Here is a 22368-nt window from a genome sequence, read left to right as displayed (position 1 = left end):
CGCAAGCCGAATTCCACGGGCGGAATTCCGCGAGCCGAATTCCACGGGCGGAATTCTGCGAGCCGAATTCCACGGGCGGAATTCCGCGAACCGAATTCCGCGGTGTGAACTTAACATTAGTGTGAATGGGTTTCCGCGAGACCCGCTCACACTGCGGAATTTCAGTGCCGCTGAAATTGTTCTGCGCAAAGAAAGAACATGTTCATTCTTTGCACGGAAGTCCGCGAGCGCTGCATAGCTGTTAATGGTGATGGCTCAGTGCTGCCCGGTTCTACTGCCGCCGCCGGCTGCCAGTCTGAATCTCCACTCTCTGAATTCAGCGAGCGGAGATTCCGTTCACACACTGTAGTGTGAATATACCCTAATGGGTCGTTATAAGGATATTTTTAAGATTTTGGAAGCTGGGATACTCACTACACCCATGCATATCTATATAATAAAGTATGGGAGGAAGTTAAAAAAATGTTTTAAATCACATGGAGTTTTGACTTTACTTCATTATGGTCGAATAAAGCACTTAAAGAATTCCTTAAAATTAAAGATTCACTCTTTTGGATGAAAAGGGGCTTATTTATGTAAATCAATTATACGCTTTAGGTCAAATAAAGTCGTTTGAAGAGATAGCCCATAAGTATGGAGTGGCAGACAATCAGAAACATTGTTTTTTACAAATAAGTAATACAGATCATAAACCAATAAAAGGAGAGATTGGAGATTTCAGGGATTCTGTATATAAGAAAAGTTTAATTAGACTATTTCCTTATGCGAAGTTGCTGTCTGGGCATGCTGGGAGTTGTGGTTCTGCAGCGGTTGGGGGTTCACAGCTTGAAGACCACTGCTATAGAGGGTGCAAATGTATCTGAGCCCTGGAACTCAAATAATGTGAAATATGAGATGATCAAAATGGAGCCCCTGCACTAATTACTTGGGTTCTGGGGTCTGTAAGGTCCATAGTAAAAACATCAGGTTCTGTCTATAGCAGATACTAAATCATGGCAGCTCCAAGAAACAAGCAGTCATTCTGACATGTCACATGTGATGTCATAGACAGCTGGAGTCCTGACATTCCACTGACAGCCACCCGAGCCTTCAGTCTGTAGATTGTTCCAGTGAGCTTAGTGAGATTAGTGAGATTAGCGTCTTCTTCTTCTACTTGTCTGAAATGGAGCTAAAAGGTTTGGGGTTCGTCCCCCTACTGTTGGCGTTTTGGTGTGCGGCCTGGCTTGCTACCAGCTACATCATGACTGTCGTCCTCGGCCATGCAACCTCACCACTGATGAGCATCAGGTAAGATAAACAAGCACATGATTCTTATTTCATGGGTTGGGAGTGAGTAAATATCCATAATAACATTGGTTTCTTTTCCTTCACAGTGACGTGGGAAATTTCTTTCCCAAAAGCATATTATTCAGAATTGAATTCATAGGGACGTCCATTGGCACTTTGGTACTAACCTTTCTTATTTATAAGTATATGGTTATGCATACTGAAGAGTTCAGGGGTCATCAGGTCCTGATCCAGAGGATCCTGCTGGCCATTGTGTGGGCCTCCTGTTTTGCCACAGCTGTCATGCATGTATTTTCCCCCAAAGAATATCCCAGGATACACTTTGTCAGCACGATAATTTCAATTACATGTGAAGCCTTATACTACCGTGGGCAGTCCATCCAGATGTATAAATTACCAGGAGCAAAAAAAGTCATCCACCATAGTAGATGCACCTGCTGTGGCCTGACTTTTGTCTGTGTAATTTTCTATTTTGGATATGAAACATTGAAGGAATTATTCTATGATGATGAAGACTGGGACGAGATCCGTGAAATCCCCATCATAATCATCGAGTGGGTGATGCTTCTACTGATCCTGATAAACATCGTGACCTATTATTTCACCATGCAGAGGTTATTGTTGACCTTTTTCAGAAACAGCTACACACTCTCTCTTAGAGTAAAAATGGATGACTTCAGGGTGTAGACCACCACGTGGGCCATCAAGTGGACTTCTGGGAGAAATACTGCACAGGACACGGAAAAACCATCTAAAGAAGAATAACTGGGGGACTAAATATGGTGCCAGTAATCATGACACAATAATATGAGCTGGTGATATTACCTATACAAAAAAATAAAAATAAAAATATTGGTGTGTGAAGTGTAATACCTAGTTAGAAAAACAGAATCAAATTCATCATTATAACCACCCTCTGCATTACCCTGTTTATTATTTTTCAAGCAAGCACTTTGTTCTAATTCGTCCACTCTCTGGCATGCTCCTTGTATAAGGGGTTTGGGATACCCTTTTTGTTTAAAACGATCCTCCAGGTTATCTAGTTGTTGCTGGCAATTTTGTGTGTAAAAACAATTCCTTCGGATTCTTTTCATTTGACCGAATGGAATGTTCTTCTTCCATTATTTCAGATGGCAACTGTTAAAGTCGAGATAGCTGTTTGCATCCACCTCCTTAAAATAGGTGGCAGTATGCAAACAGCCATCCTGAATATAGATATTTATATCCAGGAACTCAAATTTTTTGGAGGACTGATGCAGCGCTGCCTTTGGCAATCTCTGGCTCTGCCATAGCGCTTTTTTTGAGGGGGCGTAACGGCTGCCCTTTCGTCTGGTGGTCAACACTAGTGTTGCTTGCAAATATTCGCAATGCGAATATTATTCGCGAATATCGCATATTCGCGAATTCGTGAATATTCGCCAATATTGCACTATATATTCTAAATTACGAATAATGTTTTTTTTTCACAGTACACATCACAGTGATCATCCCTCTCTGCTTCCAGCTTGTGTGGTGTAAAGAAGGCTCTAATACTACTGTGTGAGACTGGCGTATGAATTTTCGCACATGGGAAAATTAGTATATGCAAATTTTCATTTATGCAAATTTTTCGCATATGGTAATTTTCCCACATGCAAATTTCCGTTTATGCTAATTTTTGCATATGCGAAAATATAACGCAAATATTACGAATATGCGAATTTAGCGAATATACGACGAATATTCGTCCATATATTCGCAAAATATCCCGAATTCAAATATGGCCTATGCTGCTCAACACTACCGGCCATACAGGGGATCCCTGTACGGAGAAGACACCGAGGAGGCAGGTAAGGTCCCTCCCGGTGTCCTGTAAGCACTAACCTGGCTATTCAGTCGGGCTGTTCGGGACCGCGGCAGTCCCGAACAGCCCGACTGAACAGCTGGGTTAGTGTCACTTTCCCTTCAGACGCGGCGGTCAGCTTTGATCGCCGCGTCTGAAGGGTTAATACAGGGCATCACCACGATCGGTGATGTCCTGTATTAGCCGCGGGTCCTGGCCGTTGATGGCCGCATTGACCGCCACGATAGGGGTGTATTCACCGTATAAGACGCACCGACTTTTTCCCCCAAGTTTTGGGGAAGAAAAAGTGCGTCTTATACGGCGAAAAATACGGTACCTCTTAATAAATTTAATGCACATTAAAATTTGCACAAAATAAATTTGAGCCACATTATTGAAACCTGTTCTTTTTTCGAATCTATTTCTTTTTTCTGATTGTACTTTTTTTTTTAAATGTTTTTTTTGTACATTATTATGGTCATCTTGTCTGAGCCCCATGGACATAGGTCACAATACACAGGAGCTGTCCCATTGACATGATTAAGAAAGGTGTCTGAGCAAGCTCTGTGTCCTTTGTAGAGGTCATTCCACAGGGAGATAGCGGAGAAGGCGCTCTCATGTGCAGGATTCCAAGTAATCCCACAGGGTATGGCCTCTTACCAAAGTTGGTTGTGTAGCATTCACAACAATGGGAAGCACATATGTAGTAAGCTCTGACTGCAGCCATCCTGTCCCAGGGTAGCATGGACTATAAAAGAACTTCAGAAATTAACAGGATACCCGGCGCTGCTCAGATAAAAAATGCATGGATCCGTGGATATATCAGAAGAGCTTTATTGTAACATTCATGCAACATGTTTCGCAGTGCATGGGCAGCTTCATCAGGCATGAAGTCCTTTTATAGTCCATTCCACAGGGAGAGGCAGGCTGAACGGTGAACATCAGCTATTGTCTTATTTATCTACTGTTGTCTGCTTTCACTGTACTCATTTCTGGCTGCTGGAAAGTGATATCCACAGAACAGGAAGTCTCAGCTTAGTTTTAGGCCTAGTGGTCAGAATAAAAACTGTTAAATGAATAATTAGAAAAAAAATATCAACATACATTTTTAAACAATATGGGGGAGATTTATCAAAAGAGTGGTGCAGTTTCCCAAAGCAACCAATCAGATTGCTTCTTTTATTTTAAAAAAAAAAAGGCCTCTGAAAAATGAAAGAAGCAAACTAAATGGTTTCTATGGGCAACTGCACCACTCTTCCTTTTAATGACTCTCCCCCTGTGTGTTAAACATGCATACTTGGTTTAAACAATAGGTCATTTGCTGATGATGATTCCCATTAAGATATTTAGGCATATAAAAGCCAGTATACTGTCAAGACACAGATGTTCTTTCTAGAACTTTCATGCCCCATAAAATAATCACATAATTCTTTATGTTGTACATTCTGCTGTTATTTCTCCTAGAAATATATCAAAAAATTGTAAACTAGGTATAATCAATCTGCTTGTAAAAGTAAAGTTGTAAAAATTCAATATATGATGTGGAAAGCAAGTACAGACATGTAAGAAGAGCTGGCGAATGATAAGGTTACGGTCCTATGTTGCCACATGTAGTTGACACAACACCCACATGCAGAGCCGTCACTTGTAGCTTCTGGGCCCCGATGCAAAATCTTCAACAGGGCCCCACATGCCAATTATCATACTGATTTTTTTATGGGGCAGATGTGCTTTGGGACCCCCTTAGGCATCAGGGCCCCAATACGAATGCTACCTCTGCACCACCTATAGCTACGCCCCTGCCCACATGTGTTAGCCAATGGCTTTCACCAACTTTTACCAGTACAATTCTGGAGTCCCTTATCCTAGTTCCCTTACTGCCGCCAACAGGCGGATTGTGAGCCTCTGAGAGCTGGGGTACATGTCTGCAGCAGTGCCTCCACCCAGCGGGACATCCGGGTTAGGGATGTGGGGTCCCACTGGGAACATACTTAATGTAATGAGACAGAGCCTAACTGGAACTAACTTTATATAGAAAATAGCAAATGAACAAGTAGACATCGGAAAATGCAATATCAACAGTATAGCATGAAAAGCAATGCAATGTGGATTTTCCTTACCCACCCACTCGCACACCTGCGGCCCACCCCCTTGTCTTTGCCCTTATGGCTGTTGGTGTTCATAGAAGAGATAGCCAACAAAATCCAATCCCCTTGTGGAGGGTTGCCCCTCCGGGGAGAAATACCCTTAAACTAAAGACCCACCTAAAATATAACTTTTATTAACCTTCCTAAAATTTATTATAACACACCAAAAAAAAAGAAAAACTTTAAAATTATCAGGTAGTGTGGTAGGACACTTTAACTTTAAGCCCACTAGGTGGTGCTGTTGTGCTGCTTTCAGCTTGTATTGCTGATTATCGTCTGTGGTACAGTAGTTGTATATAGCTTTATCTGAACCAGTTTTGATGTCACCATCCACACTCCTGTCTAAAATCAACACACCCTGCCTCGAAGTTTCGCTAGGCAACCTAGCTTTATCAAGAGGACAGTGGATATGGCGTGTCGACATCCAGCGGCATTTATATAACTTTTTATTTGCGCATCATTTCCAATGCGCTGCCTGGATTAGCCTGTCCAATGGGCGATTGCCGCGTCATTGGTTTGCAGGCGCTTTCGGTTTGCGTACTTCCTGCCTCCACATGACGCGAGCTACATTTCTTCCCAGAGGGGCAACCCCCCACAAGGGGATTGGATTTTGTTGGTTAATAACCCTGAGACTCACTGGGACAATTTTTTGTGATTTCATAGAAGAGATAGGCCCCTTAAGGGTCTATTCACACGTACAGTATTCTGCGCAGATTTGATGCGCAGGATATGAAGCTGTGTTCAGTCATTTAGTTTACATTGAAATCTGCAGCAGAAAACCTCAGAGTCTTTACTTTGAATGAGAAGACAGGGTGCCCTGTAGTGGAACAGGGAAGGGAGGGCTTTAAAGGGGTACTCCGCCCCTGGCATCTTATCCCTTATCCAAAGGATAGGGGATAGGATGTTAGATCGCCGCGGTCCCGCTGCTGGGGACCCCGGGGATCGCTGCTGCAGCACCCCACTATCATTACTGCGCAGAGCGAGTTCGCTCTGTGCGTAATGACTGGCAATACAGGGGCCAGAGCAGCGTGACGTCATGGCTCCGCCCCTCATGACATCACGGCCCTTCCCCTTAATGCAAGTCTATGGCAGGGGGCGTGACGATCGCCACGCCCCCTCTCATAGACTTGTATTGACGGGGGCGGGCCGTGATATCACGAGGGGCGGAGCCGTGACGTAACGATGCTCCGGCCCCTGTATTGCCCGTCATTACGTGCAGAGCGATCTCGCTCTGCGCAGTAATGATAGCGGGGTGCTGCAGCAGCGATCCCCGGGGTCCCCAGCAGCGGGACCCCGGCGATCTGACATCTTATCCCCTGTCCTTTGAATAGGGGATAAGATGTCTAGGGGCGGAGTACCCCCTTACCTCTTACCGCATTTACCATAAGTTTAAACTCAGTGCTTGTCTCTCTAATGCTGCCAGTAGGTCTCTCTCTCTCTCTCTCTCTCTCTCTCAACGGGTGCTGTCTCTGTGATGCAGGCTCTTACAGCTATTGGTACATCGTTCCTCTGGTTAGTCTTCCTGTCATGTGAGGAAATCAGCAGGTGCCAGGACCTGTGTGATGTTACAATCATGTGACCAGAGTGTCCACCAATACTGAATCATTTTCCCTAAAATGGCTGCTGATCACATGATCATAATTCCATTCTTTAGGAAAATTGCACTAAGTTCATTTGTGCTCTCAGTCAGCCATCTACTGGTCATCCTTAGCAGAAAAAACTAAAGGGGTTACAGAAGTAAATACTAAAAAGTGTGAAGTGTATATACACTTGAGCCAGAATTTAAAGCAATCTATATAACCAATAGTGGTAAGGAGTCAACATATAGTTAGTTTGCGGAAAGATACTTAGGATCAATGATAGCAGTTCCCATGATCGTGTTATCATTCTGGTCTGATAACAATCGTTTTGTGCCGCTCAGGTCTCCTGCATTCCTCTCCCTAGCAGGGGGTGTGTCCCGGAGCAAGCTGTGTCAGCTTCCACTTTCTGACTATGTGTCTCTCAGCTCTTGCTGCAGGGATCCAGGTGATGTCCTGTGAGTACACAGATGACTTTCCAGGAACTGAATATCAAATTAGCCTGTATGGTGACATCTAGAGGCTTTAAAAATAATAATAATAATAATAATCATCCTCAAATATAAGGTAAAATCTACAATAGATCTACAATAAAAGACACCGCATATTTAACGACTTTTATGTGTCTTTTGATATAGACAGTTTCACTCTTTTTGCCTGCCCATAGAACTTTTTCTTTATTCTTCTTTTTGTATTTATCATTTGCGACTTTTGTCAAAAGTCGCTATTTTGTGTGCAAAGGTACTTTTTTAGGCACAAAGCTACACCACCTACCAGTAGGCGTGAGAATCACTTCTACCTTCCACAATTCAACCTTTAACCTCTTGTGGACGACAGCGTCCCACTCCCCTTCTATGACACACGATCAGGAGCTGAGTGCGGGTCATAGCTGGATGGTCCTGGTGGCTATCTGCCACCAGGACTTAATTCTAATGCCAGACATTACCGATCACGGTGATGCCCGGTTTTAACCCCTTAGACAAATTTGATTGTAGCGTTAGTAAAGATGTCCCGGTAGCTCTGTGAAATTAGGTGAAAACACCTAACCTGCCAAATTCAGGACCCGGGAAAGTGTCTGCTTCCCTCCCTTACAAGCATCTAGAAAAAGTATATGTGGTAGAGCTTTTCCCACCACAGCAGAGCTGCGCAAAATTTATCATCCTGCTGCACCTTCTTGATAAATAAGATGCACGCTAGTCAAACCTACCACCCAAATAAATCTGGGAAAATAGCTCTACCATAGACATTCTTTGATAAATCAGGACCATATAGTCTAAGACTATCTTTAATATATCTGCAACATATCAATAGACACTGCATCTTTAAGGATGGGAGTAAGTAGTATTTTTGAAGACCCTTAAAGCCTTTTTGTATTTTTTTATGTGAACTGAATAGCCTACATTGGGTATTCTAGTTCTCATCTGTATTTGCCATAAATGTCAGATAGATATTGGTTACATCTCTGGAACCTGCACCTATCTCCCAACCCTCTCTGGCCTGGTGGCAGTTGACAAGATGGACAGAAAGCCAAAACCAGCTGAGACGGTTGTTTTACACAGTTTCCATGACATTAATGGGAGACGATCAGAAATGATGTAGCTCATGGTGTGGGTAGATTATGTAACTCCTATGACCCTCAATGGGAGCTTTGTAAATAGAGATGAGCGAATCGAATTGGATGAATCTGAATTCTTTCCGAATTTCATGAAAAATTTGATTCTGACTGAATCCGAATTTCCACTCGATTTGAAATAACGAATTTCTTCATTCACTCCATTTTTGTTATTACTCTAAGGCTAAGATTCCACTGAGGGTTTGCAGTAAAAAATGTATTTAACAAAATTTTTATTTGCTATAACAAATTTTTTTATAAATGGGCGGCAGGGACCTAAAAATGTAATCGACAATAATAAAATATAGAAAGGGGCCATTTAAATGTAAAAATAATATTTTTTTAGAATTCATTTTGTTAAACTTTGTATTAGCAATGTATTTTAATAATGTGTTTAATAAAGTATGTGTGTGTTTTAACTTTTGAAAAAAAAAATTATTTTTAATTTTTTTTTTTCGGTAGTAGTACTACTCCCAGCATGCAAAAGACTGTTCCATGATGGGAGTAGTAGTACCTGTACTTATAGACAGCCTCGGGGTCTGAAACCCCTTGCGATCCTCCTATATAATTTATAGATGCAGGCAGCCGGCAGCTCATCTGCGCGATCCTGCACTATGTTCTGCTATGTAAAGTTCTTCACATCACAGATTCATATTTCCCGCAGAGAGCTGTGATTGGCCAAATGGTTCCAGACAATCACAACTCTCTGCGGGAAATATGAATAATAGGTATATATATATATATATATATATATATATATATATATATATATATATATATATATATATTTATATATATACACGTCAGTGCAGAGGACCATAGAAGAGCGGCCGCCCACATCTATGCATTATACAGGACAATTACATTGGGTGTCAGGAGTGACACCCGCTGTGGTCTTTCCTTTACTGCAGGTATTACTACTCCCAAAATGGAGCACACTCAGCTCCATGATGGCAGCTGTAGTGCCTGCATTAATAGACAAATTGCAGCGAGTGTCACTTCTGACTCCTGTTGCAATCTATTAATGCAGGTACTATAGCTCCTAGCATGGAGCTGAGTGTGATCCATGTTGGGAGCAGTAGTACCTGCAATTAAAGTGCAACTTTCATGGATTTTAACCCCCATAAACTAGCCCCAGGATGACAAAATTGTTAGAAATTACAGATCAAGCATACCTTTTGCTGCTTTCTATTAGCTTTAATCAGGCTAGAAATACTCTTTATGAAAGGCAACAACAGTCGGATATCCCCTGTATGTCAGTGCTGGGACCCCTGTGTGACTGACACACAGGTCCCAGCGCATAGGGCCCTAATTCTTATATGTGGGTGGTGAGTTTTCTACTGTAAAAGAATAAACAGTGTCCGTTCTCCTGTGCACAGCGGTGATGTGATGCGCACGGCCAGTTCTCACAGCAAGCGCTCACTCCCCATGGGCGGCATAATGCAGTAGCAGAATGAGCTGGCCGTGCATTGCATCACAGCTGTGCACTCTAGGAAGATAGGAGAATGGGAGGCTGGTTCATTCCGCAACTGCATTACGCCGCACATAGGACCTTAGGGACCAAGCACTTGCAGTGGCCGCCCGCATCGCATCACTGCAGGGCACTGTTTATGCACCACCCGCATATAAGAAGAATAAGGGGCCTATGTGCTGTGACCTGTGTGTCAATCACACATACAGAGGATATCCGACTGTTGCTGACTTTAATAAAAAGCATTGCTAATGCTGCTAGAAAGCAGCAAAAGGTATGCTTGAACTGTAATTTCTAACAACTTTGTCATCCTGGGGCTAGTTTATGGGGGTTAAAATCCGTGACAGTTGCGCTTTAACTGCAAGTACACTCAGCTCCATGCGCAGAGCTGTAGTACCTGCATTAATAGACAGATCGCAACAGGTGTCAGAGGTGAAACTCTCTGCAATCTGTCTATTAATGCAGATACTACAGCTCCCAGCATGATACCTGCAGTAAAGGAAAGATCACAGCCGGTGTCACTCCTGACACCCACTGCGATCGTCCTGTATAATGTATAGATACGGAGCACGGCCACTCTTCTCTAGTCCCCTGCACTGCCATATATATATATATATATATATATATATATATATATATATATTTACCTAATATTCATATTTTCCGCAGAGAGTTGTGATTGGCTGGAACCATTTATATGAACATAGTGCAGGATTGTGCAGAAGAGCGGCTGTCCGCCCGCATCTATACATTATATAGGAGGATCGCAATGGAGGACCACAAGGCGATCTGTCTATTAGTGCAGGTACTACTACTCCCAACATGGAACAGTCTGTTCCATTCTAGTAGTAGTACCACACACACACACACACACTTTATTATATCGATTTGCCGTGAATTTATTCGGATCGAATCACATTTTTTCAAAAAATTTGGTAATTCAGCCAAATCAAATTTTTCAAAAATTTGCTTATCTCTATTTGTAAATCCTATAAAACAGCCAATTCGGCTGTGTTAGGCTTCCCGCACATCTTCAGCTGCTGCAAGCAGGCTAGAGGAGGTCGGATAGAGGTAAAACCCAAATCTATCAGACAAATATGGTATATGCTGTGGATATGCTACAAATGTCCCAATGGGCATACTCTTTTAATTGCAAATATGTTACACTTTGCACTCCGGCCGCACGTGCCCGCATGCGAATCCCAGCCCGTCACTTACCACACTCCTCTGCTGCCTCTGCTGTGTCTCAGCTCCTGGAGCTCTAAAATTTAAAGGGCCAGTGCACCCACAATTATGTCCTACACCTGTCACCAGTCTAGAAGTTCTTGCACCTCCCCCTCTTCTCTGCCGGATCTTCAGTGCCCCTAGCCTGAGATTAAGTGTTCCCTACTGCCTGTTTGCCTTACCCATGTATCCAGACCTTCCCGGTATGTTATTTGACTATTTGACTACCCACCTTTGCCGCCTGCCTTGACCTTCTGCTAAGTTCGACTAACTGTGTGGTTGAGCCGTGTCGGGGTTGGAACTTGGGTGTCACCTGCCGCAGCAAGCCCATCCTGCCTTGCGGCGGGCTCTGGTGAAGACCAGTGGCACCTTAGACTCCGCTCCCCGATACTGTCCGAGTCAACTGCCACACAGATCCACATCCAGCTTCGTAAGAACAAGATCTGGCAATGGATCCTGCTGGGGTTCCGCTGCATGATAGTTTGGATCTCGCCTCTATTGTGGCCCAGCAGGCACAGCAGTTGAGCCAGTTGTCTGCCATGATGCAGCAGTTGCTAACTGCTCAACAACAACTGCAACTGCTACAGCCTCCTCCTGCTCCAGTGTTGCCTTCCGCTCCTGCAGTCGTCTCCAGATCTAAACTCCGCCTGTCTCTTCCTGAGAAGTATGAGGGGATCCCAAGTCCTGTGAAGGTTTCATGACTCAGTGTTTCATGCACATTGAACTCATGGTGGAACAGTTCCCTATGGAACGAGCAAAGGTGGCCTGCTTCATCAGTCTATTAACTGGGAGGGCTTTGGCCTGGGCAACCCCGCTTTGGGATCGCAGTGATGCTCTCACAACCAATCTCCAGGCTTTTCCTATGGAATTTTGGGGAGTCTTTGAAGAACCAGCTCGAGCTTCTTCCACTGAGACGGCATTGCTGAGTCTTTCTCAGGGCAACTCTTCTGTGGGTGAGTGTGCCATCTGTTTTTGTACCCTGGCATCGGAGTTATCACAGAACAATGAAGCTCTTTGCTCCACCTTCAAGAGAGGACTATCTAGTCATATCAAGGAGGTCCTTGCTACCTGGGAATTGCCATCTAGCCTGAATGAACTCAAACATTTGGCATCCCAGATTGACATCCGTTTCTCTGAGCGACCTGAGGAACTTTGCCAAGAAAGGGAGTCTGCACGACCTCTGCGCTTTCCTCGTCTGGCACCTGTCTTCCAGCAACCACCGCAACCTTCTACGTTGCCTCCCGCAGTGGAGGCTATGCAGGTGTATCGGTGTCGCCTGACCCTGCAGGAAAGATCTCGCCGATGAACTGAGAATCTTTGCCTATACTGCGCCAGTGCAGATCATTTCCTCAAAGAATGTCCTTTGGTCCACAGTCACAGGGAAACGCTCGCACCTAGAGTTTGTGGGAGAGGCCTCCCTAGGTGTGATTACCACCTCTCCACGCTTGAATTTAACAGCCCAGCTTTTTCTACCCTCCAAAGAGATTATCTCCGTTTTCGCCTTCCTGGATTCTGGTTCCACGTGAAACTTTATTGACGCCTCCCTAGTACATAGGTATCATCTGCCAGTGTCTCCCCTGTTAAAGCCTTTATACATCTATATGGTCAACGGAGAAAGACTGGACTGTACTGTGCTGTATCGCACAGAACCCTTATCTATGCAGGTCAGAGTCTTGCATAAGGAGAACTTGTCCTTCTATGTACTTCCTCATTGTACTTCTTCTCTCCTGCTTGGCCTACCTTGGTTGCAACTCCATGCCCCCCAGCTGGATTGGAAGTCTGGAGAAGTTCTCCGTTGGGGACTGTATTGCAACAATCACCGTATTCATATACGTCTGTCTAAGTTGGACCAATCTCCTATTCCTCTGCCCAATTTGCCTTTGTTCCTTCAGTTCCTGCAGATCTATTCAGTGAAAAACAAGCTGGAGTCTTACCAACACATCGTCCCTACGATTGTCCAATCGACTTACTGCCTGGCACCACAACTCCTCGGGGCAGAATTTACCCTTTGTCAGTTCCTGAAACTCAGGCCAGGTCCAATTATATCCAAGAGACTCTCCAGAAGGGGTTCATCAGAAATTCCTCTTCCCCTAACAGAGCTGGATTTTTCTTCATGGAAAAAAAAGACGGGTCTTTGCGACATTGCATCGACTGCCGAGGCTTGAATAAAATTACTTTACTGCTACCCACTTCCTTTAATCTCAGAGTTATTTGATCGTCTGGGGGCAGCCAGGATCTTCTCCAAACTAGACCTTGGTGGAGCCTATAATCTGATTTGTATACGAGAAGGAAACGAATGGAAGGCTGTGTTTAATACCCGTGACGAACATTTCGAGTATCTTGTGATGCCATTCAGACTCTGTAATGCTCCAGCAGTTTTCCAGAAGTTTGTCAATGATATTTTTCATGACCTCCTATACTCCTGTGTCGTTGTCTATTTGGATGACATTCTCATCTATTCGCCCTATGTCCACACTCATCGCTCTCATCTCCGTCAATTTCTTCAGCGTCTCCGAGACAATCATCTCTATGCAAAACTTGAGAAGTGTTCTTTCGAAAAAAAAACAGTCTTCCGTTTCTGGGGTATATCTTGACCAGTCAAGGTCTACAAATGGATCCTAACAAGTTGTCCGCTGTACTGGACTGGCCATGACCTTCTGGCTTAAAAGAAATTCAGCACTTTCTTGGCTTTGCCAATTATTATTGCCAATTTATTCCTCTCTGTTGGCTGGTCATGTCGATATTTGTCCTGACAGTACTGGTGGCCAACTTTACAACAGGATGTCGTTGACTTTGTCCCTTCCTAATCGGTCTGTGCCCCGGACAAGACCCCCCGTTCCAAGCCTGCTGGTCTACTACTTCCTTTGTCAGTTCCAGAGCAGCTCTGGACCGATATAGCAATGGACTTTATCACTGGCCTTCCTTCTTCTGGCGGCAATACGGTCATTTGGGTTGTAGTGAACCGATTTTCTAAAATGGCTCATTTTGTGCCTCTACCAGGATTACCATCTGCACCGCAGCTTGCCAAGTTATTCCTTTGCCATATCTTCCACCTACATGGATTGCCTTCTCGTATTGTCTCCGACCGAGGAGTCAAGTTTGTCTCAAAGTTCTGGTGGGCCCTCTGCTTACGTCTCCAAGTTAAATTGCATTTTTCCTCAGGCTACCACCCACAATCCAATGGGCAGCTCAAAAGGGTGAACAAGGTCTAGGGAGACTATCTCCGCCATTTTGTGTCTGCTCGCCAAGACGATTGGGCCATTTTACTACCCTGGTCGAGTTTTCTTACAATCACTTGGATTCTGAATCCACTGGGACTTTACCTTTCTTTGTGGTCTATGGGTTTCATCCTTGTCCTCCTCTTCCCTTGTCATCTTCCTCCGGGGTTCCCATAGCTGATGAACAAGTGAGAAATGTCACCTACATCTGGCAGAAGACTCATCACTCCCTTCTATGTGCCACGACCTGTATGAAGTCGCAAGCGGACAAGAAAAGAAGCCCTCCTCCAGAATTCTCTCCAGGGGACAAAATGTGGTTATCTTCCAAATATATCCACTTTAAGGTAACCTGTTCAAAACTGGGCCCACGCTATCTGGGTCCATATAAAGTCAAGAAACGACTTAATCCTGTGGCTTATTCCTTCCATCTACCCTCCTCTCTCCAGATCCTGAAATCCTTCCATGTCTCTCTCTTGAAGCTTGTCCTCCACAATCATTTTTCTCAAAGGGATATCTCGCCTTCTCCCATCTCTGGTACCTCTGATGTTTTTGTTGTAAAAGAAATCTTGGACTCCAAATTGGTCAGAGGAAAGCACTTTGTTCTTGTGGAAGGAAGGATTTGGTTTGGAGGAGAGATCTTGGGAACCGCAGGACAATATCCTGGACCAAGACCTTCTCAGGAAATGTCTCAACCGCAAAAGGAGGGGGAGACCAAAGGGGGAGGGTACTGTTACACTTGCCCACATGAGAATCCCAGCCCGTCACTTACCACGGTCCGCTGCTGCCTCTGCTGTGTCTCTAAAATTTAAAGGGCCAGTGCTCCCATAATTATGTCCTACACCTGTCACCAGTCTATAAGTCCCTGCTCCTCCCCCTCTTCCCTGCCGGATCTTCAGTGCCCCTAGCCTGAGATTAAGCATTCCCTGCTGCCTGTTTGCCTTACCCGTGTATCCAGACCTTCCTGCTACGCTATTTGACTACGCACCTTTGCCGCCTGCCTTGACCTTCTACTAAATTAGACTACGCTACTGCCTCTTCCTTTGGTACTTCGCCTGCCCAGCTACCTTTGTGGCCGAGCCGTGTCAGGGGTAGTGACCTGGGTGTCTTGCCCACTGACTTGCGTCGGGCTCTGGTGAAGACCATAGGCACCTTAGACTCTGCTCCCCAATACCGTCCAAGTTATCTGTCACACTGGTTGGAGGATCCACATCCAGTTTCGTAACAATATATTATTCCAAAACAGGTTAATCATGCCTATAGTAGTTGGTAATGGACCCATTACCTGTTTTTGGGTCTAGATCCCTCTTTGTATACACCTGTATGAAGTGTAGCTATTCCAGAGGACTTTCTGTTGGAATACTTGTGTCCTCTCTTCCGAGCATGCTGGGGGTTTTAGTTTTAAAATAGTTGGAAAATCATAGATTGCAACCACAGGTCTATGCAATGGAAAACAAATATCTTGATAAATGGAAGCCATGAGCTCATGAATCTCTGAACTCCTTCCCTTGCAGATGCCTCCATCGATACTAAGAAGGCGGACAGTGGATAAAGAGGATGAGGATACACAGCACAAGTCTGAACGAAGGGTACATTTTAGGAACCCCGAAGCAATCTACATCCATGGTGAGTAAAAGCAAAATTGGTAACTTTGGTAACTAAATTAGAAGCTGCTTAAGGCCTGGGCCTATGATTTAAATTGCAAATTGATTTAAACTATTTCTAGCTTAGTGGTGGCTTACGCAACACAATTTTGGCACACTTTTTTGCACAACAATTTTAGACAGTTTACAAAAGAAATCCAAACGACACCACAATGACATATTAAACCAGATAGAGTAGACATATTCATGAAGCTCTTCTTATTTTCAAATTACTTAGATAAATAGCTGAATAGCAAGGGCCTGTCACTGTTTCAGTTCTGTTCCACTAAGCGGTAATAAGCCTGGGTTTGGGTTGTTTTTAGAATATGAGTCAACCATTTTACATAAAGCATATTGAGGACATAGCCGAAGGGGGGATATTTAGTGGATCCAAGCTATCACCTATAGGCCTTTTAACAAATGCCCAGTATAATGGCACAATACACAAACTGTGGCCCTATTGATTTCAGGATTGTGGGGTAGTATGTATTGTAATACATTGTGGGCACATCTGATATATTAGTCAGATTCCATATAGCAACTTCTGGTAGCACAGTGATCCCTCAACATACGATGGTAATCCGTTCCAAATGGACCATCGTTTGTTGAAACCATCGTAGGTTGAGGGATACGTGCAATGTAAAGTATAGGACAGTGGTCTACAACCTGCAGACCTCCAGATGTTGCAAAACTACAACATCATCCTATTGGATGAGGGGACGGCGTGTGCATCGACGTGATGACGACGATGAAGAGTGCCGACGATGCAGGGGATCCCGGAGAGGATGCGCCGGAGCCCCAAGGATAGGTAAGTGATCGTCAGCGGACCACACAGGGTACCCTAAACATCTATCCGGTGGCAGTTGAAGCAGTCTGCGCTGCCGGATAGCCGTTTATGCGATGGCCCCCACATACAAAAGCATTGTATGTTGATGCTGCCTTCAACATGCGATGGCCTCTGAGAGGCCATCGTATGTTGAAATGATTGTTTGTCGGGACCATTGTAGGTCGGGGGGTCACTGTATTGACTGGTATAATTTGTAGCTCCTGGGCCCCATTACATAATCTGTAACAAAGCCCTCCACTTACTATGTGATTTTCATAATACAAGTGTGTCCTTATGTGGCACAGGGGCTTTTGGACCATCATACATACCTAGCTATGTCTCTAGAATTACAGATTGAGGTTGACAGAAAAAACAGGAACTCCAATGTGGTGACGGGATTGAGAGCGCAGGACAACCAGGTTAAAGGAAATTAGGTTTATTCACCCATTATTCATTGGAGTTCCTGTTTTTTCTGTATTCTTCCGGACATGGAGTAGCTGCAGATGCCTCACTATTGATGCCTATATCCATTGTTGCACTTGGCTGAGTGTAACCATTTGCGGTAAGCGCTCTTTTACCTCGAGCCTAAATTGTGCATCAACGATATCACACCACGGAGAGCTGTCTATTTTTTATTTTAGATTGAGGTTGAAGGTTTAGGTACATCTGCAGAAGCCAAGCTGACCATGAAAGTACATTATTGTTGTAAACAGTAGTGTACTGATAGGAGCTCAATTTACTTCTAGTTGTGGTACCATAGTGGATGATATCGCTACAATTGGTTGCTTCTAATGTTATATATTTTAGATAAAGTGCAGCAAAGAAGTGAATTCTCCATCTGGGAAACCAGGTCACCATTTGTGGTTCCATTCTTTATTTAAAAGTTTTACACAAGAAAAAATGAATGCACAATCATGTGTGTGCTATAGCTAAACATGCATATGGTTTCGTGACAGAATAATACTGATTCTTCCTTGTTTCCACAGCTAGCCATCATTGTTCCGGTGGTCTTCAGCTCCCCGTCATCATCGGTGTTTGCATTTTGACGATCCTGGGACTGATTTTCTATTGTCATGACTTGCAGCTGGGATCCAACACATTCAATTCAAGCTTCGTAGTCTTCATTCTCCGCCTGAAACACAATGCAGCAATCTGCTGGAAATTTTTAAAAGAAGCAACAATGAAATAATGGCAGAACATGGGAACAATATTACAGGACTGAGTAAAGTTCTTCCATACAGCTGTAGAGTTTAGCAACATTGTTCTGTGGCAGAAAACATCACTGAAAATCTCCAACTTGTGCCCAACAGGGTCCCATTCAATCTATTTGGCAATCTATTAATAGGTGCTTGAAAGAATTAAACAAAGCGATGGAAGATGGAGTCCTGCAGCAAGATGGACCCAAAATAAAGATGGGTTATTCTGGACACCACCATTGATATGGTGACTAGAGGATAAGTAATGAATGCTAGATCACTGGATGTCTCATTGCTGGAAAACCTACTAGCACAAGGCCAGCCTTTCTTTTTCCTCACTAGCACATCTACAGTGAGATGGTGTATTGGGTGACGGTTAAAGGGGTACTCCAGTGGAAAACAATTATATTTTAAATCAACTGGTTTCCAAAAAGTTAAACAGATTTGTAAATTACTTCTATTTAAAAAGCTTAATCCTTCAAGTACTTATCAGCTGCTGTATACTCCAAAGGAAGATGAGTTGTTCTTTTCTGTCTGACCACAGGACCAAACGACACAACCAAAACGATGCATGTGCTGCGAAACGCGTTGCATCTTGGAAAATAAAACTTATCCTTGTGTCGTTTGGTCCGGTCAGTGCCATTACAATCCTGCTGTGGGTCTATTGAAGCTGTTTCAATTACTCTATTGTTTTGAGGTTGAAGGCTGCAGACAGGACCGATATTAATCTAGTAATACGCGCACATCATTGTTGTGTAGGACGGTGCACAACCATCCAGAGTAAATGGCATTTGATCTGTAATCATTCTTACCCCTCCTCTGGTGTTACGCTCTGGAGCACTTTTCTTTCTCTTTAAAGACAGGGCTCAAGTCCTGCAGGGGTTCCTGCACTTTTTCCACAGCGGGAACGCAGTTAGCATTAGCAGGAGTCCTACAGGACCAGCCCTTAAAGGGTTACTCTGCCCCCAGACATGTTATCCCCTATTCAAAGGATAGGGGATAAGATGTCTTATCGCAGGGGTCCCGCTGCTGGGGATCTCAGTTGTGGCACCTCGGATGTAGCGAACTTCGCTCCGTGCCGGATGACTGGTGATGCAAGGCAGAGGCTCGTGACATCACAGTAATGCCCCCTCAATGCAAGTCTATGGGAGGGGGCGTGTCGGCCTTCACGCCCCCTCCCATAGACTTGCATTGAGGGGCCGTGACCGTGACGTCACGAGCCTCTGACGCTGCACCCAACGCTGTAAACAAATTTTGGGAGTAGCGGGGAGAACGTTGGAGTCCCCAGCGGCGGGCTCCTCGGGATCAGGCATCTTATCCCATATCCTTTGGATACGGTATAAGATGTCTAGTGCCCCTTTAAGTGGAAATCTAGGGTGAGTTCCCACACTTTTTTTTCCCAGGACTTGACCCCTGTTCATAGATATAGTCATACAAGTCGTCCCTATGAGTGTATGAGTGTCCACAACTACTTTACCTAAACATATCATAGAAATAGTGTATAATATACTTTGTATTTTTTTCCAAACCTTTTTTTTTTATAATCTGTTTCCTGTCAATGATTTCAAACATTATTTTTCCCATTCAGAGGCTGAAAAAGCCATACAGACCACAGAACAAGAGAGAGAGTTGTACTGATCATAAAGTTCCCTTATAGAGGATGGCCAAAACTGCATACAAAGCTTTATCTGTTTATAAGGTTTATATGTGGATCAAAAAACGTTGAATGCTGAATTTTTACTTCTGGTGCAACCCTGCCTAAAAGGAACTATCCCAGATTGTCCAGAGGTCCAGACCTGTGCAACATATGATCCTATGGGATGCCGAGTTAAATACATCCAGCTTGTTGCATCCAGCTTTCACATTTGGGGTGGCTCTTGATCACTGGAAATATATGAATCTGGCCTTAGAAGGTTCCAGAACTATTTCTTATACAAAGAGTTAAGAAACACTGTGTAAAATAGATATAGCACCTTATGCCTAGTGCAGGACCTGGAAAGCTATGGCATTATGTAGGGGTCCTATGTTTGGTATTCTTCGATCGCCCCTCAGATCCTGCACTTGGCATAACACAACACATCCATTTTGCCTGCAGTGTTTCATTTAGCTTTATATGCATAAAAATAGAAAGTTCCTTTACTTACGTTTCAGCCATCCAGTTTCTTTCATCCTTTCACATCCGTGAAGAGTGTATTAAATAGCCTTGAATACTGAACACAAGCTCTCCGAGCCCATTCTACCATATACCCGCAGTAACAGGTGTAAATGAGTCACCAGTCATAAATCCATAAGGTTTAATCAGAACATAAACCCGAGAGTGTTCGCTCCACAATTTATGATGTTAATGAATTCATTACATCCTCTATGTGGAAACATGTTTATCCGCCGTGTTCACTTCTATGGCAATTTACAGAACAACAGAACGTTTCAATCTGCTGCTTCCAAGGATTCGGCTCTGTCTTATTCCACTGCTTGCACCTTAATGAGTCTCACAGGATCCTTGGCGCATTTCCTGAGCTGCGTATAATAAATGTAAAATTGGTCTTTATATAAGAAATTGCCTTATATTTATCACAGGGAATACATAACCTGTTGCGGCATGCTTGAGAACCAGGGAGTTATATATAAAAAATAAAAAAACAATTTATACAATCATTGGGGCAGATTACATGACACTTGATCTCCAGGATACCTGGAATATTAGGCTGTGAGAAGATCACATGATCTCATGATTTTGTAAACATTTTGGGGCATTTTGGTTGTCAATATGTGGGTTCACTTAGTAAGGTGTCTCAAGTGTTGTATAAGTATACATCACAAGATGAAAAACAAATGCTCCAGGCTTATTCTTTAACTGGTGCTCATCACGTCTGTGTGCTTTATTACTGGTTTTCATTCTTTAATGGCTCCAATTCCCTTGTTTATTTTGCTCACACTGCATGCAGTTCACTAAGAAGGAGGGTGAACATGGAAACATGAGATGATGCATTCCCTTACATCTCATGTGTGAACTTCCTCCCTCAGACATCAGAGCTGACAACTGGCTGCTCTGTGTACTGAGGCTTTGTGAAGCCCCCGGCTCACAGAGCAGGCTGATTGACAAGTCGGAAGTCTGACAGAGCCCTGCTTGTCCCGCCCAATAGCTGCAGGGACAAGGCAATGTAGTGTCACGAAGAGGCGTGGTATGACTTCACATTCCCCACCCAGAACCCAGTGTTTTAAATATACTGTTTAAAATTCTGGGTGCTCCACAGAGATCATGGGGGGTCCCAGCAATCAGACATCTTATCCCCTATCCTTTGGATAGGGGATAAGATGTCTAGGGGCGGAGTACCCCTTTATCCCCTTAAGGACCAACCACATTTCAACCTTAAGGACCAGGCCAATAATTTTTGCGTTTTTTCCTCCTCTCTTCTAAAATCCATAACTATTTATATTTCCATCTACAGACCCATATAAGGGCTTGTTTTTTGCGTGACCAATTTTACTTTGTAATGAAATGGCAGCAGCTGGAAACGGCTAGCAGCCGGAACCTGCCATGTATGACGCGAGAACCGCTCCGATGCTTGCGGTCATACACAGGATGTACATTTACATGCGTGGTCGTTAAGGGGTTAAGACCTAAATTGACTAAGAGGTTAAATGAGTTCTCCATTTAAGAAATTTTTATCTAATTGGGATCAGTGGGATTATGAGCCCGCATACACAGACACAGTGAACATAGGAAGAATCAGGCAGCTCCATACATTGGGGCACATTTACCATTGCAAAAGCACCGGCATTCTGGAGCAATTTTCACCAAAAAGCATGACTTGGACCATATTTATTATGAGCTTTACAAACTCCTTAAAAAAAAGGCATGCCTTCAGTAAAAGTGGACATGGTTAAAGCATACCTTCCCTGATGTCCGGTAGAGGGCAGTCTGGTAGGCTGAGACTTGCTCTGAGATGGCGTGATGAGGAGACATATGTTCGAAATTCCCATAGACTTGCATGGGAATACCGGACATACATCTCTTGATTGCATCATCTTCAGGCAAGCCTTGGGCTATCAGATTGCCCAGTAGTTTTTAACATATCCCTCCACCAGGCATCATGATAGGTATGTTTTAACCCCTTAAGGACCAAGCCCATTTTGATCAAACCAATCATCAGATTACCAGGTCCTGTTCTTTGGCCGACAGTGACGCCCCATCGGCTTGATTGGCGGGCCGCGTCATCGCTCTGCTCACTGAGCAGACTGTGATTTACACTGTGTGAGGGAAGCTAAGAGATATGTCTTATTTGTAAATATTTAAAAAAGTCACTAGATGGGATATTACATTTTGTGCATATATCAGCATAAGGCT

At 43.8% G+C, this 22368-nt stretch overlaps 2 protein-coding genes across 5 annotated transcripts; both read left to right on the top strand.

The window, feature by feature from the left end:
• The first annotated feature begins 716 nt into the window (after positions 1 to 716).
• LOC130295197 (uncharacterized) lies at positions 717 to 2091 on the top strand. The gene is made up of 2 exons (XM_056545668.1): positions 717 to 1287; positions 1374 to 2091. Exons 1-2 carry the CDS (start codon positions 1163 to 1165, stop codon positions 1972 to 1974), a joined length of 726 nt encoding a protein of 241 aa, XP_056401643.1. The 5' UTR covers positions 717 to 1162; the 3' UTR covers positions 1975 to 2091.
• A 5938-nt stretch (positions 2092 to 8029) lies between these two features.
• On the top strand, positions 8030 to 18497 carry C11H14orf180 (chromosome 11 C14orf180 homolog). 4 transcript variants are annotated; one of them, XM_056545671.1, is made up of 3 exons: positions 8030 to 8167; positions 15870 to 15981; positions 17811 to 18497. In XM_056545671.1, the coding sequence occupies exons 1-3, from the start codon at positions 8162 to 8164 to the stop codon at positions 18011 to 18013; spliced, it is 321 nt and encodes a 106-aa protein (XP_056401646.1). In that variant the 5' UTR covers positions 8030 to 8161; the 3' UTR covers positions 18014 to 18497. The 4 variants fall into 4 exon arrangements, 3 of the variants coding, with proteins under 3 accessions (XP_056401646.1, XP_056401644.1, XP_056401645.1); XM_056545669.1 differs by lacking the exon at positions 8030 to 8167 and adding an exon at positions 11590 to 11832; XR_008848731.1 differs by lacking the exon at positions 8030 to 8167 and adding an exon at positions 11702 to 11804 and having other exon boundaries at positions 17811 to 17949.
• The last annotated feature ends 3871 nt before the right edge of the window (positions 18498 to 22368 follow it).

This window comes from Hyla sarda, chromosome 11 (genome assembly GCF_029499605.1).
Source record: "Hyla sarda isolate aHylSar1 chromosome 11, aHylSar1.hap1, whole genome shotgun sequence".
Classification (NCBI taxonomy): Eukaryota; Metazoa; Chordata; class Amphibia; order Anura; family Hylidae; genus Hyla; species Hyla sarda.
Note: the sequence above shows the minus strand (reverse complement) of the source record. Positions and strands in the feature narration are given on the sequence as shown.

What these genes read in the sequence shown, in the direction of transcription:
- LOC130295197 (XM_056545668.1), top strand. Translation starts at nt 1,163, where the DNA reads ATGGAGCTAAAAGGTTTGGGGTTCGTCCCCCTACTGTTGGCGTTTTGG. An exon ending in TCACCACTGATGAGCATCAG is followed by an intron (nt 1,288 to 1,373) that starts GTAAGATAAACA and finishes TTTCCTTCACAG; the next exon opens with TGACGTGGGAAATTTCTTTC.
- C11H14orf180 (XM_056545669.1), top strand. Translation starts at nt 11,590, where the DNA reads ATGGATCCTGCTGGGGTTCCGCTGCATGATAGTTTGGATCTCGCCTCT. An exon ending in GGATCCCAAGTCCTGTGAAG is followed by an intron (nt 11,833 to 15,869) that starts GTTTCATGACTC and finishes CTTCCCTTGCAG; the next exon opens with ATGCCTCCATCGATACTAAG. An exon ending in CGAAGCAATCTACATCCATG is followed by an intron (nt 15,982 to 17,810) that starts GTGAGTAAAAGC and finishes TTGTTTCCACAG; the next exon opens with CTAGCCATCATTGTTCCGGT.